Source organism: Myxocyprinus asiaticus, chromosome 42 (genome assembly GCF_019703515.2).
Source record: "Myxocyprinus asiaticus isolate MX2 ecotype Aquarium Trade chromosome 42, UBuf_Myxa_2, whole genome shotgun sequence".
In the NCBI taxonomy this organism is placed as follows: Eukaryota; Metazoa; Chordata; class Actinopteri; order Cypriniformes; family Catostomidae; genus Myxocyprinus; species Myxocyprinus asiaticus.
The window spans coordinates 26,910,653-26,927,853 of NC_059385.1; the positions used below are offsets into that span (position 1 = coordinate 26,910,653).

The 17,201-nt window shown below is 40.4% G+C and overlaps 2 protein-coding genes across 3 annotated transcripts in view; both read right to left on the reverse strand.

Annotated features, from left to right (window-relative positions):
- Window positions 1–457: 457 nt before the first annotated feature.
- nrarpa (NOTCH regulated ankyrin repeat protein a) lies at window positions 458–4,101 on the reverse strand. The gene is made up of 2 exons (XM_051684533.1): window positions 3,595–4,101; window positions 458–3,506 (listed from the first exon to the last, which is right to left on the reverse strand). Exon 2 carries the CDS (start codon window positions 3,169–3,171, stop codon window positions 2,833–2,835), a length of 339 nt encoding a protein of 112 aa, XP_051540493.1. The 5' UTR covers window positions 3,172–3,506; window positions 3,595–4,101; the 3' UTR covers window positions 458–2,832.
- Window positions 4,102–14,448: 10,347 nt separating this feature from the next.
- The window catches only part of exd3 (exonuclease 3'-5' domain containing 3), an 85,894-nt gene continuing 83,141 nt past the window's right edge, over window positions 14,449–17,201 (reverse strand). The window contains exons 19-20 of one of the 2 annotated variants that reach the window (XM_051684516.1): window positions 16,951–17,017; window positions 14,449–15,590 (exon numbers count right to left, since the gene is read on the reverse strand). In XM_051684516.1, coding sequence (XP_051540476.1) covers window positions 15,253–15,590; window positions 16,951–17,017 — 405 coding nt within the window. In that variant the 3' untranslated portion in view covers window positions 14,449–15,252. The remainder of the gene's footprint in view (window positions 15,591–16,950; window positions 17,018–17,201) is intronic. The other variant, XM_051684517.1, reaches the window with a different exon arrangement.

The following is a 17,201-nucleotide window of genomic DNA, read 5'->3' on the forward strand; positions in this document are numbered from 1 at the left end:
AACAAAATTACCCACAACCCCCCAGCACTCTTTTATCCAGCATATGAAAGGAGCAGGCCAAATAAATGACAAAAAGGAGAGAATGGAAACTAGGGTCAGGTTGGCCCAGAGAGGAGAGGAGGCCCAAACCAGTCCAATTCTTCTTCTTCGAAGATAGAATGAAAGAGTGAGAAAGAAACGTTCACACTCAAGAAGGTTTAATGATTTCTTTACTGGCTTGAATGCACACGCACATACAACAACAACAACAACAAAAATACTACAGCACTCAGTTTCTCATCACGCATGAATCACAGTGTTACAAATGTTCAAAAAGAATACAAACAAAAAGCAGACACGCACAAAAAAAAAAAAAAAAACCTAAAGAACATTCGCATCACTCATAAAAACGTTTTATTTGCTGGAGTCCACAAAAAAAAAAAAATCAAATAAACAAAAAAAAAACAAAAAAAAACATATATATATATATATATATATATATATATATATATATATATATATATATATATATATATCAGCACTTTTACTCATTCATATACACCTATCCTGTCATTTAACCCCCATATCATAAATGTTATGACAAATGGTGGGGTAAAACAACTATACATCGTGCAATTTATTTTTGTTACAATGATCTTACCATCACAAGTATTATTCCCCTTTATTAACATCAGGAGGAGAGCACTTCAAATAAGGAAGTGCTCCGAGATATCAGCGTCTATATATATATCCATATATAGCCTATATATGTATACACATACACCCGATCACAGAGATACAAACATCTTTGCAAACGTAATGTTATACAACGTAACACAAAAAAGAGACAATATAACCTGGAGCTTTTTTTATACAATAGTATTTTGTTGTGTTCCTTTTTTCTATTTAGAAAAAATAAAATGTCGACCTTAAGTCAACGAATTAACAACAGTCATCAGTGCAATATTTTCGACAAGAGTAAAAATATCAAGTTTAAGACAAGCGATGCATATTTGTTCTGCCTATATCATCAAATCTAGTAGATGATCATGAGAATCACATCTGTTGTATCTCCAGGTGTAGGAGGAGTTGAAAGTCCCTGGTTACATTGTTGGAAACAGTTTAACCAGGAGTGAGTGAGGGGGGTTGAACACAAAAGTACAGTCACACAATTGCATACAACTACATGGGGCTTCTCACAAATAGACTGGTATTTGACCTAATTCACTCACCGTTGGCCACTGTATCAAAAAGAAAGAAAAAGAAAAAAAAAACTTACACAAAAGCAGCATTGAAACCAACACCAGGTGCCATGACTCTTAAAGGCAGCAGGCAGTCTTTTGAACGAATCTGTCGATGTTTCCTGCAGCAGAAGTCATAGTCTTTTCAATAATAATGTTCATATAGTCCTGCTCAGTAGTAACTTTTCGTAAGCCTCGGCTCCTGCAGTTACCCGACCAGGCACTAAGGGTCGCAAAAGGCTCCACTTTGTATGTGCAACAAAACTCCCTGCATTTAATAGTCATGCGATGCATTTAGCTTTTACGATCGAAACAAAAAATGGAAATGCGATATGTAGCGATCGGCTGAAAGAAAACATTTATAATGTCTCAACAATGCTTGGTAAAGAAAATAAAAAATCACCACGTTTCGTATAACCAATCAGTCTTAATTTGGCTTTGGAGATAAATTGTCCCGAGTGAAGATTAAAAAAATTATGTTGACGATTAAGAAGATCGCTGAAATAATCGCGCAAAAAATAAAGGTCGACGATTTTTACGTCCAAAAAAGAAAGAAAAAAGAAAAAAAAACAAGAGCGCTAGTGAGTAACTAAGAAGAGTTAATGAGAAGGCATGAAAAAGAAAGCACATATTTGATATTGTCGAATACTTTAAAGTCGAGGTAGCTGATGCAGAGAACCAGAATAAAAGATGGATTGGGGGGGATCTCCACAAGGGACAGTTTAGCCTGTAATGAGTCCGAAGCAGCTTTAGGTCACCCTACATACTCTTACACTTAGGCTATATTCTTAAAAATAAGCACAACATAATTTAAAATGCATCATCTCAATGTACCTTCATAAATAAAAAAATTAAAAAACCAACCCAGCCTGTATTCACAGTGATGACCAGGGTGTTAATTAAAAATACTGAAAGAAGATTATGAAGTGTGTCCCAAATGCGACTTTCCTGACGTTTTGATAAAAATAATAAAAAAGCGCAAGCAGCGGTTTTTAGTAACACGTTAATCATAGACACGGGTCGCACTGGCCTGAAAGCTGTGTAAAGCAATCTGCTAGGTGAAGGCAGAGCACAATGGACTACTTTTACAGAGAAACGCAGTAAAGCTATGTGTACAGTACTTAAGAACATGTCAGTTGTTATGCCGAGGACATATTTTTAGCATTGCTCACCAACGCCGCCGCATGCCACATGATTTGATTGATGAAACGACTTAAGGAAGGTTCGTTTAAAAAGACAGTGTTTAGCCAAAATAGAGGATGATGGCCTTCATTCTGGAGTTCACCTCTTTCCCTTTCAAATATTCCAGCATTCAGGCACAGCATCAAGTGCCATCTTGATTTCTCCAGCGGTCACATCGGTGGACAGGTCAATAGGTCAAGCCCCGGGTAAAGCCACACAGTCCAGATCTGATGACTTTAACATTCAATAAAAAGCTATAGTACCAACGCACATGAAAAACAATGTGCGTTTCAGTTTCTCGTGGCCGTGGAAAGAACCAGCCCGACAAGCCCTCATCTGGTTGCAGGTACAAGGGAACTTCGCAGGCGTCCGTCAGGCGTTTGCTAGAATGAAACGAGCCCGATCTTTCCCACGTGTGCTTTGACCCGGATCACCGCGCACCGGACGAGTACTTGGCCTTGGTGATGAGGTATAACACGATGTCTTGATGTCCTCCGAAAGCGGCGATGTGTAACGCGCTCCAGCCCTCCCGGTTCGCCAGCCGAATATCGGCTCCGAATTTCACCAGCAGTTTCACCAGCTCCAGATTGCCGTCGATGACCGACTGATGCAGCGCCGTCTGTCCCTCGGGCCCGAAGGAATTGACGTTAAACTCGCAGTTGGTCATGTTCTGCAGCAGTGAATGGAGCTCTTTCGTGTTGCCTTTCTTCACCGCCTCCTGGAAGACTCTCTGAGGCGCCGAGCACGTCGATATATCCGCCTGGCTCATGATGCTTTACTTTAAGTCTCTAGTCTTAAAGCCAATTGAGGCGCTCGAGACTACAAATAACGAGCATATATCCCAAAAAGGACAAATAAATGACACACTTGGTGTGTAAATGCAGTCAATGGCTAGTACATCCAAAGACCTAGCAAGAAAAGTTCAAATGATCCACAAGTTGTGAGTTTCCCTCAGCTGCAGCACCAGGTTATAGCAGAATAAAGTTCTTTACTGTGTGAACGGCGGCGTCTCCGGTTAAGCACATCGAGGGTCCGTTAGATTCGGTGATTTACCTCAGGAAATGCGGCTCACGCATCCCGCTGTGGCTTATTTGGCAAGGGTGACTGAAATAAACATAGGCACTGTATCATAAACGACTACTTTATGACATCTAAATATTTGACGTTAAATGTGTGACTATATTGTACTTACCTCTTGACGTTTGGACGGGTAAAAGTGACTCAAAAACTCTGCCCGCTTGCCCGCTGTTGTATGTGTCCGTCGCGCGGTCCCGGTGATTCTCTGCTCAGAACTGCGTTGCTAGGGGGATATTTTAGACGAACTATTTTGCATAACAAAACGTCTTTATAGAATCAAGCATTGTGGAATGGGAGGGCTTGGGCGAAGCTGATAGGCTGTTGGTTGGCTTGGGGGAGTGACAAAACTCTTGAGACGGAGGAAAGGGGCGTGGCTTACTTTCAAAACATAAAACAGCGTTAAAACGGCTGCGTTATTACGCGTTGATAGGCTTTACACATAGGCTACCTCAAATGCCGCACTCCCGAGTAAAAGTTCGTTTATATATACAACTACGTAAAGGATTGCCATAAAATGCCAAGGAATGGCTAGTAACTGGGATTGTACTATTGTTCAGCGATAACTAGAATAAATCACCTTGATTCCCACATTCAAACCTAAACTGCTTAGACCATACAAGGAAAAGCTAAAAACATTTCTGATATATATATATATATATATATATATATATATATATATATATATATATATATATATATATATACACACACACACACATATTTATAGATATCTACATTTTCACATCAATCCATACCCCATAATGACAAAGCAAAAAAACTGATTTTTGATAACTTTGCAAATTTATTAAAAAGAAAAAACTGAAATATCACCTTGACATAAGTATTCAGACCCTTAACTCAGAACTTAGTTGAAGCAACTTTGGCAGCGATTACAGCCTCAAGTCTTTTTGGGTATGATGTGACAAGCTTTGCACACCTGGATTTGGGGATTTTCTGCCATTTTTCTCTGCAGATCCTCTCAAGGCCAGTCCGCTCCTGCACACACACACACACACACACACACACACACACGTATATATATATATATATATATATATATATATATATATATATATATATATATATATATATTCTCTACATATTTGGTATTTTGCTAAAAAAGAGAGTCCTTTATTGGGTTTGTTTTTAAATGGTACCCAATGGCACACATTTCATCCCATAGCAGGACAACTCATATAAAAGCAACATTTTACAAATAGCTCCTACCTGTCTGCACCAAATGCTATGGCTGCTACTCTTCTTTTTTTGAAAGTAACACGAAACACCTTTCTCTGGATCATTAAACTTTAAGACTAGTGAAGCAGCCATTCCAGCTGTAGTGACAGACTTCAATAACAACGCCTGAGCGACATCCTGTGCGCGTCAACAGATAGCCTATGCGACGCGCTCATTCTGGCTAAATTTCCTGCTTCGCGCATGCGCGCTAAAGTCAAATCATGCGTTTCAGCCTTCTCTGCGCATGCGTGAAGCAGGAAATCGAGTGACAGTGTACCGTGGGAACCGGACGACTGCAATTGCTGCGCAGCTCTCTCGCCTTTACTTATGCCGCAGTTCGGCGTGGAAAGCGCCACACACACACGCACACACACACACAGTACACTGTGTAGCCGTTTTCTTCGTTTGTACAGAGGCTTCAAAAGATTTGGTCTGTTCTGTTTCACTTACCGCTTCGGCGTCTGTATCGTAGTGCGTACTTCTTAACAGAAAACAAAATTGACTTTTGCAAATGGCGCACCTGTTGGAGGCATAAAACGCGTATAAACGCGCTTTAAACGCGTTTTACAGATAACACTCTGGAACAAGTAACGTAAATATACAAAATGTATAAAATATACTTTGACATTTTAAGAAACAATATAATTTTGCATAGATAGCAGTAAATACTTGAAAGAGACATTATTCCGTCATATTATAAAAAGAGACGTATTTTATATCCGTCTTAGGTTTATGCCAATTGCTCCTTATTAGGCTATATTCTAGACTACATATGATTAATTTTTGGCTGTAAATTCTGAACAGGCTTCTGGTGTCTGTACAGTTACAGTAATAATCTTTTACGACACATAGGCCTATATTACACATTGAACATTAAATTAAGGTAGAAAATAAACACGTGTCTGTGCTTAATCGAAACCAGCTTTGGCCAGATGACAGGAGTAGCCTGTAGAACGTCCAAAGAAAAGCAGTTTTGGTAAAGTTCAGACAAACTAGTCGATAAATGACGTGGCCTATACAAATAGCCATGACATACCAACTCCTAGTCATCGAAAATTAAAAACTCATGGTATTTTTATTTTATTTCAGCTTTTAAATAAACTTACCTCAAACAAGCTTTGGGCAAACCTCAGAGTAATTTGCTAAAAACTAATTTCCTGTCAGTTATTCAAAAAGCTAAATATCTGTTAAATTAAATAAAGGTCAGACTCTTTATTAAATGATGTGGCCTATCTAAAAAATAGCCATGATATACCAAGTCCTAGTCATGGAAAATTAAAAATCTAGGGTAAAATATCACCTTAGCTCTTCATTGAAACACACTTTTGCGAAACCTCAAAAGTATTCAGAAGGCTAAATACCTGTCACTGACATCAAATTAAATGCAATATTGGTAAAGTTCAGACTATCTGAAAAATGATGTGGATTATTTATTAAAACAGCCACCATGATATACCAAAATTGTCATCTTAACATTAAAAATTGTAAAATTTCAGCTTAGCACAGAGGAGTTCACAAATCCTTGGTTGTTAACATTCTTTTCGTACATGGAACTTAAACTCATAAATAAACCATGATGAGCCAGACTTCACACATACAACCCCTGGCAAAAATTATGGAATCACCACACTTAGAGGATGTTCACCCAGCTTTTTTTACTTCATGGCATATAAATCACAGATATGACACAAAACAATTTTTGTTTAATAGCTGAACATTCTGGCTTTGTGAAACATCCCTCAAACTAATTAAATTACATTATTTTAATTATTATTGTTTATTTTTTTCCAAGTAGAGGAAAGAATTATGGAATCATCAACAAATAATAATAATAATAATTAAAAAAAAGATCACATTTAAAAAATCAAAAAATCAAGTCAAATCACTTTACTGTCACACAAACATATACACAAGTGCAATGGTGTGTGAAATTCTTGGGTGCAGTTCCGATCAATATAGCAGTCGTGACAGTGATGAGACATATACCAATTTACAATAACACCAAATTAACACAACACAATTTAAAGTCTAATATACACATAATTGCACACAACACAATATACAAATAATAACATACACTGTACAGTATACAATGCGCACTATATAGATACACATTATTCAATAAAAATAAAAAATAAAAATATATAAAAAAGTATATATAGTAGTAAATATAGAATGTACAGTATTGTACTGTATTGACATTCAGGCTGTCGGTTGATAGTCAGTTGTTAAGAGAGAATATAATATAATAATAATATAATTTATGACAGTCCGGTGTGAGATATAAGAGTAAGGGTAATAAAGTAAGGGTAATAAAGTAAGGGTAATAAAGTGTAGTGCTGATGTATCTTGATCGTGGGAGATCAAGAGTTCAGAAGTCTGATTGTTTGGGGGAAGAAGCTGTCATGGAGTCGGCTGGTGTGGGTCCTGATGCTGCAATACCGCCTGCTTGATGTGTTGCCACACAGTCATGTGTGTACAAGGAATACAGTAGTGGGCTGAGAACACAGCCCTGCGGGGCTCCAGTGTTGAGGGTCAGTGATGAGGAGATGTTGCTGCCTATTCTAACCACCTGGCGTCTGCTTGACAGGAAGTCCAGGATCCAGCTGCACAGCGAGCTGTTTAAGCCCAGAGCCCGGAGTTTCTCATCTAGCTTGGAGGGCACTATGGTGTTGAATGCTGAGCTGTAGTCTACAAACAGCATTCTCACATAAATGTTCTTTTTTTCCAGGTGGGAGAGAGCAGTGTGTATTGTAGATGCAATGGCATCATCAGTGGAGCGGTTGTTGCGGTAAGCAAACTGCAATGGGTCAAGAGAGAGAGGCAGCACAGAGCAGATGTAATCTGTACTTAGTACTTTGTTGCTCCTCCTCTGGCTTTTATGATGGCCTGAATTCTTTGAGGCATGGACTAATGAAAAACAATATTCTCCATCATGCTGGTTCCAACTTTCTCGAATAGCGGTTGACAGATCAGCTTTGCAGGATGGAGCCTTGTCATGGACCAGTTTTTTCAATTTCCACCATAAATTTTCAATCGGATTGAGATCTGGACTGTTTGCTGGCCATGTCATTGAGTTGATATGCCTTTCCTGAAGAAAAACACTCTTTGCTCTGTGGCAAGATGCATTATCATCCTGAAAAATGACGTTATCATCACCAAACGTCTCGGTTACGTACGTAACCTCAGTTCCCTTAGACGAAGGGAATGAGACATTGTGTAGTTACGCATATGGGGAGTGCCTTCATACATGACCTAGTTGAAACCTCTCTACAATAACGCCAATATTCTACTATTGGCTATGGTGTTTGAGCCCCGCCCTTTTAGGCACGGGGCTCAAACTATAAAAGCAGGCGTGCAAACACCATTCCTCAGAATTTTCTGACTGAGGGACAAGGAGCACATCGCTCGCACCTAAAAAGAACTCTGAGTCTTGTAGTGCGGCCAGCATTTGCAATGTCTCGTTCTCTTTGTCTCAGGGAACCGAGGTTACGTACGTAAACGAGATGCTTGACATTGTGTTTGCTAATGCATATGGGGAACAGAGTCCCATCATGCTGCGGCGTCACCTTCCTGAGAGGAAACATCACCTTCCAGAGAGGAAACATGACACCGCAGTCCTGCAAGACGGTGACCGACATGAATATGCCGCAAGTGAGTGACCCTCATTTTGGGCTAGGAGGGGAGCACTCAGAATTAATATATGAACTATAGTCATATAATATGAATTAATCTCTTCACGAACGCAGTTATTTATAATGAAGGTACTTGTGACTTTATGGTAAATTACAACAGCCTGAATGCAGGCAGTTGTGTATAATGATGGGAAGCCCGTACTTAAAGGGAGGGGCATAGAAATAGCAAGCGCTCTAAACAGAGAGGACTTGTGAAGAGAGAGAGACGTTACGTCTAGGTTGTAAAACCTTGCAAATGTGTTTTGAGAAGACCATCCTGCTGCAAACATGTCTTGTAAAGACACCATTCGTCCATGCCCATGAGGAGGCCATGCCTCTAGTTGATCGTGATTTAACACCAGTTGGGCAAATCTTACCCTGTGACTCGTAAGCCAGGGCAATCACATCAACGATCCAGTGAGAAAGTCTTTTGCTTGAAGACGGACATTCGTGAGTCCTCCTTAGCACACAAAGAGCTGATCAGACAGTCTGAACTGGTGGGGCATAACAAATGAAAGGATTGTTCCTCATCCGAATAAATGGAGGAGGGAGAAGGCTTGAAGGTGAACCACCTGCGCTCTGAAGGGCATGATTAGAACCTTAGGCACTTAGCCTTTTTTGGGTTTGACAGTGGCTTTTGAAAGACCGGGGCCAAACTCCAGAGATGAATTGTCAATTGATAGTGCATGTAATTCACCGACCCATTTTACTGAGGCCAGAGCCAGCAGTAATGCAGTCTTAATGGAGAGCATGTGCAAATCAACAGAGTCCAAAGGCTCGAAGGGGGGCCCAGCGAGCACTTTTATGACCAAAGTTAGGTCCCAAGTCGGGATTGTAGCTGGCCGAGGTGGATTTAATCGTCTTGGTCCTCTCAGGAACTTTATGATTAAATCATGTTTGCCTATATTGGTGCCAGCTTCAGGTGTGTGATAAGCAGATATAGTCGCCACATAAACTTTGGGTGTTGACGGAGTTAGTCCTGCGTCTCTTTGCTCTTGAAGAAATATGAGTATTTCATGTATGGGGCAGTTTACTGGGTCTTTGCCATTTGAGAGACCCCAATCAGTGAACACATTCCATTTTAGCTCGTAGAGGCGTCTCATGGATGGCGCTCTGGCCTGTAAAATGGTGTTCATGACTGAATGCATCAGTTCTGGTGCGTTTAGGGTGCTCTGTTCAAAGGCCACAAATGTAGGCTTCGCAGCTCTGGCTGGGGATGCCAAACCGTGCCTTGTGTTTGAGAGAGAAGATCTTTCTTCTGTGGTATTTCCCATGGAGGCCCGTCCAGTATTTCTACCATCTCCAGAAACCAGGAATGATTGGGCCATTTCGGCACAATTAACAGAACTGTTTCCATGTCCACTCGGACTTTGCTAATGACAGAATGAAGGAGGCACACCGGAGGAAGCGCATACTTGAGTTTCGCCGGCCATACGTGGGCCAGCGTGACATTTGAATGAATCAAAATGGGGTGATTCACAATATCGGAATGAAAAGCTCTCAAAGCTAGAAAGACAGCCAGTATCTCTAGGTGGTTGACATGTCACGGCCATTTCGCACCTGTTTCCAGGTGTCAAAAGTCAGGCGTCCATTACACACTGCGCGGCAACCTGTGTTGGATGCATTTGTGGTCAGCACTTTCTTTCTGAAAACAGCATAACACCCCGTTGGTAGAAGGCTGGCGCTGTCCATTGTGCTAGAGCAGCCAGACAGTGGCGAGTTACCGCGATGCACATGAAAATGAAATGACTTCAGTGGTAATATTTTTTCAGTTTTAACTGAAACAGACACTGAAGGATGGTCTGTACGTGCGCATTAATGAGGTGCACACGCATGAACTCCTAAAAAGGAGATTTACTGGTTGGAGAAAAGTGTGACATCAGACCAGATTTTCCATATGGCAAAGCAGCAAGTCTCTGTATTCGCTCAGAAGTGCCTCTGATTGGCTAGTAATAACCAATCGCTGAGGTAATTCAAAACACATTGATGCATTTCCTGAATGTGCAGGAAGCCAGAGACAGACTGCAATGAAAGACTTTAAATTGATATGCAGTTCCCTCGAACGCGAATCTAAAAAGCCACCTGTAACGCTGTGCAATTGGTTCATGAAGTGTGCGCCCTTCAGATCTATTGACGCAACTCAGTCCCGAGGACGGTTTCTGAGTCGCGAGCGTGCAATTCAAGCATCTCAGAGCCCGCCATCCTTCTCCAGAACGAGGAAATAACGGCTGTTAATCCTGCCGTGTGTGTCGCGGTCTGTGCATGCAACAACGGCATATCGTGTGGTCGGACCACAGATTGTGCTTGATCGTTGTAAACACCAGCTCTGACATGCCCGTGAGGACTTGCCACGCATTCACGCAGCCAGCCAGTGCGGACGTTAGTTGACACGGCTTAGAAAGATGAATGGGGCGGAGGGGGGGGTCTTTCTTCCCCGTGATCCACTTTAGAGAGGATGTAATCGCTGCACGGGCAAGCTGAATAGGGCGTGCGCCAGGATTTTGACAGTTCGTTATGAACTTCAGGGAAGAACGGGGCAGATTTACGGGAGGCGGGTGGGAGGGCGCAGGAGGCTGAATCGTCCCTCAGAATGAGGGCGATTCGTGAGCGAAGCTTCTTGAGACTCATGCCCTCACAACGAGGGCAGTCTGTCTCCATGTGAGCTCTCTCTGCGTGGGTGCGGCCCAGACAGTGAATGCATCTCTCATGCTGATCTGACGGCAGGATGTGCCTCTCGCACAAGCAACACTTATGGAACGACATCTTTAAAAAGACGTGAACACGTAAGCGACTCTTTTATATATATATATATATATATATATATATATATATATATATATATATATATATATATACACATACCTACATACACACACAATACAACAATATACAATTGCTTATAAGAATGCACAACTCCTGCCGAAGGGTTGCGGGTAATCTGGAGGATGAAGCGGCCCGTTCACCAGCGAAGCGTCAAACGGAGAGGCGGTGTGATGTTCACCGGAACACTGCAGGGGAGCGTAGAGTCTTCTCGTTGCCGTGAAGATCCTGCCCGCTGACTCGTGTAGTTAACGGCGAAGTAGTAGAGGGCTTCTAGATGAGAGATGAATCGCTGTATTGAAGGAAGAAAATTCTGAGGAATGGTGTTTGCACACTTAGTTTTATAGTGGACAGCTTCACGCCTAAAAGGGCGAGGCTCAAACACCATAGCCAATATTAGAATATTGCCATTACTGTAGAGAGGTTTCAACTAGGTTGTGTGGAAGGACACTCCCCATATGCATTAGCAAACGCAATGTCAAGTGTACTGAGTCGTAAGGGAACCTATTTTCTATTGATGGAATGAGAAAAGTGTCCAAAATTTCAGTGTACACCTGAGGTAATGATTGCCATCTCCCCTGATCCTTTACTTGACTTGCAACTCCATATCATAAATGACTGGGGAAATGTATTTTTTTCTTTAGGCAGTCATCTTTATATGTTTCATTACAACGGCACCAGACAAAAATTCCAGCATCATCGCCTTGGCCAATGCATATTCGTGATTCATCACTGAATATCACTTTCATCCAATCATCCACACACCATGATTGCTTCTCTTTTGCCCACTTTAGCCTTGTTTTCTTCTGTTTAGGTGTTAGTGCTGGTTTTTGTTTGGCTTTTCTATATGTAAATCCCATTTCATTCAGCTGATTTCTTACAGTTCTGTCACAAACATTGACTCCTGTTTCCATCCATTTGTTTCATTGTGCATTTTCTATTTTCAAGGGCATATTGCTTTCTATCCTCACGCTTTGACATCTTCCTTGGTCTACTTGTATGTTTTCCTTTTATAACCTTCCAATTTTATTTATACTTGCACCAAATGTTAGACACAGCTGACTGGGAACAACCAACTTCTTTTGCCACACTCCGTATTGGATTTCCTTCTTGGAGGAGTTTTATAATCCTTGCCATTGTTTCAATTGACAATTCTCTTGTTGGGGCCATGTTTCCTTTCAATTAACCAGTTCCAGCAGCTTGTTAAGGTCTGTAAGCACTCTCTTTTAACTGTAGACTAATCTGCATTTTTAGACTGTGCTGGTATTTGTTTTAGAAATGCAAATTACAAGGTGATTCCATAATTTTTGTCTCAACATTGAGTGTTTCCATAATTTTTTTCTCTACTTGATCTGGAAAAAAAAATATGCCATTAATTAAAATAATGTAATTTAATTTGTTTGAGGGATGTTTCACGAAGCCAGAATGTTCAGCTATTAAACAAAAATTGTTTTGTGTCATATCTGTGATTTGTTTATTTGCTAGTAAGTAAAAAGCTGGGTGAACATCCTCCAAGTGTGGTGATTCTATAATTTTTGCCAGGGGTTGTATAAACACCTTGTCCACATTATTCATTATTTGTAGTAACTTATCCTAACATATATCCTTCTTAAATATCTCCTGCACGTGTAAATACTGAGTTTCAGGTATGTGTTTTCAGTTGTACCAGATATCAATGTGCTCAAATGTATATTTCAACTGGAAGTGAAATAACTAAAACTTTCCCATCATTTGAAAGAATGAGGCAAAGTGCGTTTGTGAGGTAATTCAACTTACGTGTGAAACAGAAGTGTACTTTAAAACCTGTCGGGATATCTCAGCACATCTGTTGGCTAATCAGAAAGATGTGTCCATGCACTGGCCTTTTGAAAAATATTTGTTGAGAAAACGCGGGCCTCTCCCAGTGGCAATTTTCTCCCGGAGTAGCGAATTTGCATGGTTTCTGGTACTTACTATGCTCTATATTATATAAGACTTACTTGCAGTGCCCCCAAAAATATTTGGACACTTAAGTCACACTTAAAAATGTATGAAAGTCATTGCACAACATAACATAAATATCAAAATAATGGAATATATTTTGGAGAAAAATAGCAGAAAAACACTTTTGAGCAAGTTTGTTGAGAAGTAATTGATAAAACATTAGATTAACTGTTCAGAATTAAGTCTTTCTATCAAACGTTAGTATAACATGTCCATAGTAGGCTAAATGAGAAAGTAACAATGTAGCAGCAAAATGGCTTAGAAAAGTTAGTTCTGAAAATTTGGCACTTGGTTTGATATTTTGTTATTTAAAGTGTGCAATGAAATTCATACATTTCCAAGTGTGGTTTCAGTGTTTTAATGCTTTGTGGGACTAATACATGAGATGGCCATTGGAATCCTTAAAAAAAAAAAACATTTCAAAATATGTAAAGTTTTAAATGTAATTTTTTTTCATAACTGTGTTTGTTATAAGTAGTCTATACAATATGAGCCTAAGTGGGAATCTTAAATAACACTGTTAAGTTGACATCAAAGCGACAAGTTATAAAGGGGACGTCAAAAAGGTGCTAATTGAGGCAAAGCTGAGAATAGCCTGTGGGCCATTTGCTCAGTGTCAGATGTACTGTACTTAACAGGAATGCATCGTTCCACCTGGGCCCATGCCAACAAGGCACATTTATCAGAAACCTAACCCAGTGAGAGAGAGCTATGTGGAGGCAAGCTAAAAACTCCTCCCAGTGCCAGCAAGTGCAAAGATGTGTTATTAAAGATTAATATGTAAAGGCTTGAAAGTCGTTCACTGTGTGTAAATACTATTCAGGTTAAACCTGGTATGCTTAAACCACGCAGTGTTCAGATTTAAGTGTTCTTCCAAAGGAAAAGTACAAATATTTGGTGTTTCATTGCAGTGAAGGGGGAGCTCTACAAAGGTCAGCCAAGCCTGCCTCTGTTCAAGGTTTTTGACGCCTGAGCCAGACAGTCAAGTGGTGGGGGAAGAGAGCAGGCAGAGGCCCGAGTCGCAGGCCAGGGAATCTGCAGGGCTGGCGTGACGTCTCAATAGAGGGAGGGACTTCTGAGTCCGATTCAGCCCCAGTACCACGTGTTCAAGGAGCGTGGGAAAGAGGCGAGCTTTTCTTCCCAGCAAAGAAAGAGCTAGTATCGAATAACAGAAGTGCAGAAGAGCCAGGGCGGTCTGAACAGGGCTAGCTAGAGCTCCGACTACAAGCAGACAAGATTATCTCGAGCGAATGAAAACACGCAGAGCTACAGTTACAGTGAACACTTTTATATTCATATTCAGGGAGCACATATTTAAAAGGGGACACAGATGTGGGCTGCTCTGTTTGAGCATGGTTTTGTTAGACTTGGGAGGGCAGTGTGAAGGACTGTATGTGCCCCATCCTGTTATGAACTTACAAATCGTCCTCAAAAACTTGGAGGGAAAACAGCATTTGGCATGAATTCAGGAGCATAGTCTTGGGGGGCCGAGATATATTTGTAGTTTTGACAGATTTACAAATGGAGATATGACTTAAAGACTAAACATAAACAATGGCCCATACTGAAAACATTCAAGCAAACAAAACTTTGTTTTTAGAGATAACTGCAAAAGATTATATGCAGAAAAGATAGATTCTAAGTTTTATAAAACAATGTTGGGTTGAACAAGACTGTAGTTGAACATTTCTTGTGCCATGTTGAGAAAAATAAGTTAATTCAATGTGTTTAATCACTATCTTTGATAAATCATTTCATAAAATGTAACAAACACTTTTTATAAACAATATTTTATGAACAACTATACGACAAAGTATATCATATTTTATTGTGTAAAACAAATTAGTATTGTGCAAAACACAAGTTTAAACAGTCAATTATTTTTAATTGTTGCTTTTGCACAGTTACCATGACACAATGTAGCAAATACAAATACCTCCATTAAAAGAATATTAATTTAAAAAAAAATCTGAGGTGTAAATCTCAATAAAAAATAAAATAAAAACAACAACTACAACATTTAAAGCAATGGGGTCAGTCCATTAAACCTGGAACTGATCTTATGCTTTCGTAGCCACGTCTTCACTAACATGCAAGACCTCTTGGAACTGCAACAGCACCCTGTCAAAGTGGGTCCCCTCCCAGAACACTTTTCCACAGCCAGTGCAGATGAAGTACACTGGAATCCGGGGAAGGAGGCCTGGCGGCACAGTCTCCAACTGAACTTCGGCCCCGCTGGGGAATCTGAAGGTCTGGGGGTCCAGGGCAGTTTGTGGGGCCCAGCGGCAGTGAGGGGTGAACTCAGGACCCTCTGGGGGCCTCCAGCTGTTGTAATCTGCTTGTGTCTCATCTTGCAGTTTGCAGTCATCCCGCTTGGGTACAATGTCCTGAAGAAGACCTTTTTAAGAGGACAAATAAAATTATGGAGCTCAACACATGGGTGAAGAAGACTTTGTGGTATACAGTATCTTCTGATGGAAGGAATCTAAATTGATGTTACTGACAAAAACCAAGGATTAGTGTTGGAATGACAAAATAATAATAATACTGGAACCGCATAATTTTCATGACTTTGGTCGCTGTTTGTAGTTCTTAAACATGCATTTTCCGCTGATATGGACAGAACACCGCACTAAAATACTCTGTCCGTGTTTCCTGCTGTGCTATTCAGTGACAGTGCTGCTTCTCAATTAAACATTCAGCGCTGCCAGTGTAGTCCGATTCCCAAATTAATGAGCTGGTTCTCTTGAATCTACAGCTAAAAAAAACAGCGCAACCAGCAGTACAATTCCTGAATGAATGCCTCTAATGAGCAGATTCTTTTGAATCTACAGCACAAAACACAGCGCAACCAGTGCGGTCCGACTCCTGTTCAAATGAGTCTTATGAGCCGTATTTTTTCATCTACAGCACGAAACACAGCACAACCAGTGCAGTCCGACTGCTGAACGAATGAGTCTTATGAGCAGATTCTTTTGAATCTACAGCATGAACAGTGTAGTGCGATTCCGAAAGAATGACTCTAATGAGCCAGTTCTTTGAATCTTAAGCGTGACTAGTGCAGTCCGGTTCCTGAACGAAGGACTCTCGTGAGCAGATTCTTTTGAATCTACAGTGCAACCAGTGTAGTCTGATTCCCGAATGAATGACTCTTATGAGCCGGTGTTTTGAATCTACAGCATGACCAGAGTGGTCCGATTCCCGAATGAATGACTCTTATGAGCCGGTGTTTTGAATCTGCAGCACGACGAGTGTAGTCCGATTCCCGAAAGAATGACTCTCATGAGCAGATTCTTTTGAATCTACAGCATGACCAGAGTGGTCCGATTCCCAAAAGAATGACTCTCATGAGCCGGTGTTTTGAATTTACAGCATGACCAGTACAGTCCGATTCCCGAACAAATTATTCTTGAGCTTTATTTTTTTTCCAATCTTCAGCACTAAACACACAGCGTGACAAGTGTCATGTGGTTCATATCTTATAAAATTGCATTTCCAAATATTTCTTCATGAAAGTAAGAATCATTAATGGAACCGTTAAGGACACAGAAATGTTAAGAGGAATCACAATTAGACCCAGAATCGTTACATTTCTTACGATTCTCATCCCTACCAAGGATATGGGCGAAATACTGTTAATACTAAATGTTAATAATTCACAGGATATCAAAATCAGCGGCAAAATCTGTACATTATTCCAAACTTTTGGCTGCCAGTGTGTCATATTGAAAAAAAGGAAACAAATGGCAAACAAATACCTCTTTCTTTCATCATGCACGTCATATCCTCTCTCTGCAACTTGAAGTACTCATCACAATTGCAAGCCTTGAAAGAGGTGTCAGAAAAAAAAAAAAACATTTCTATGTAATAAATTATGACATCATGTTTATCAAATCTCCAACAAGATGTTAAATCAAGTGTTAATGATGATTATACATGTAGTGCAGTAAAATACAGGAAGTACATAGGTCGTTGACAGATCACATGTCCATGGACAACATCAAGATTT

Bases quoted from the DNA above. Each gene is read 5' to 3' on its own strand.
- nrarpa (XM_051684533.1), bottom strand. From the start codon at position 3,171: ATGAGCCAGGCGGATATATCGACGTGCTCGGCGCCTCAGAGAGTCTTC.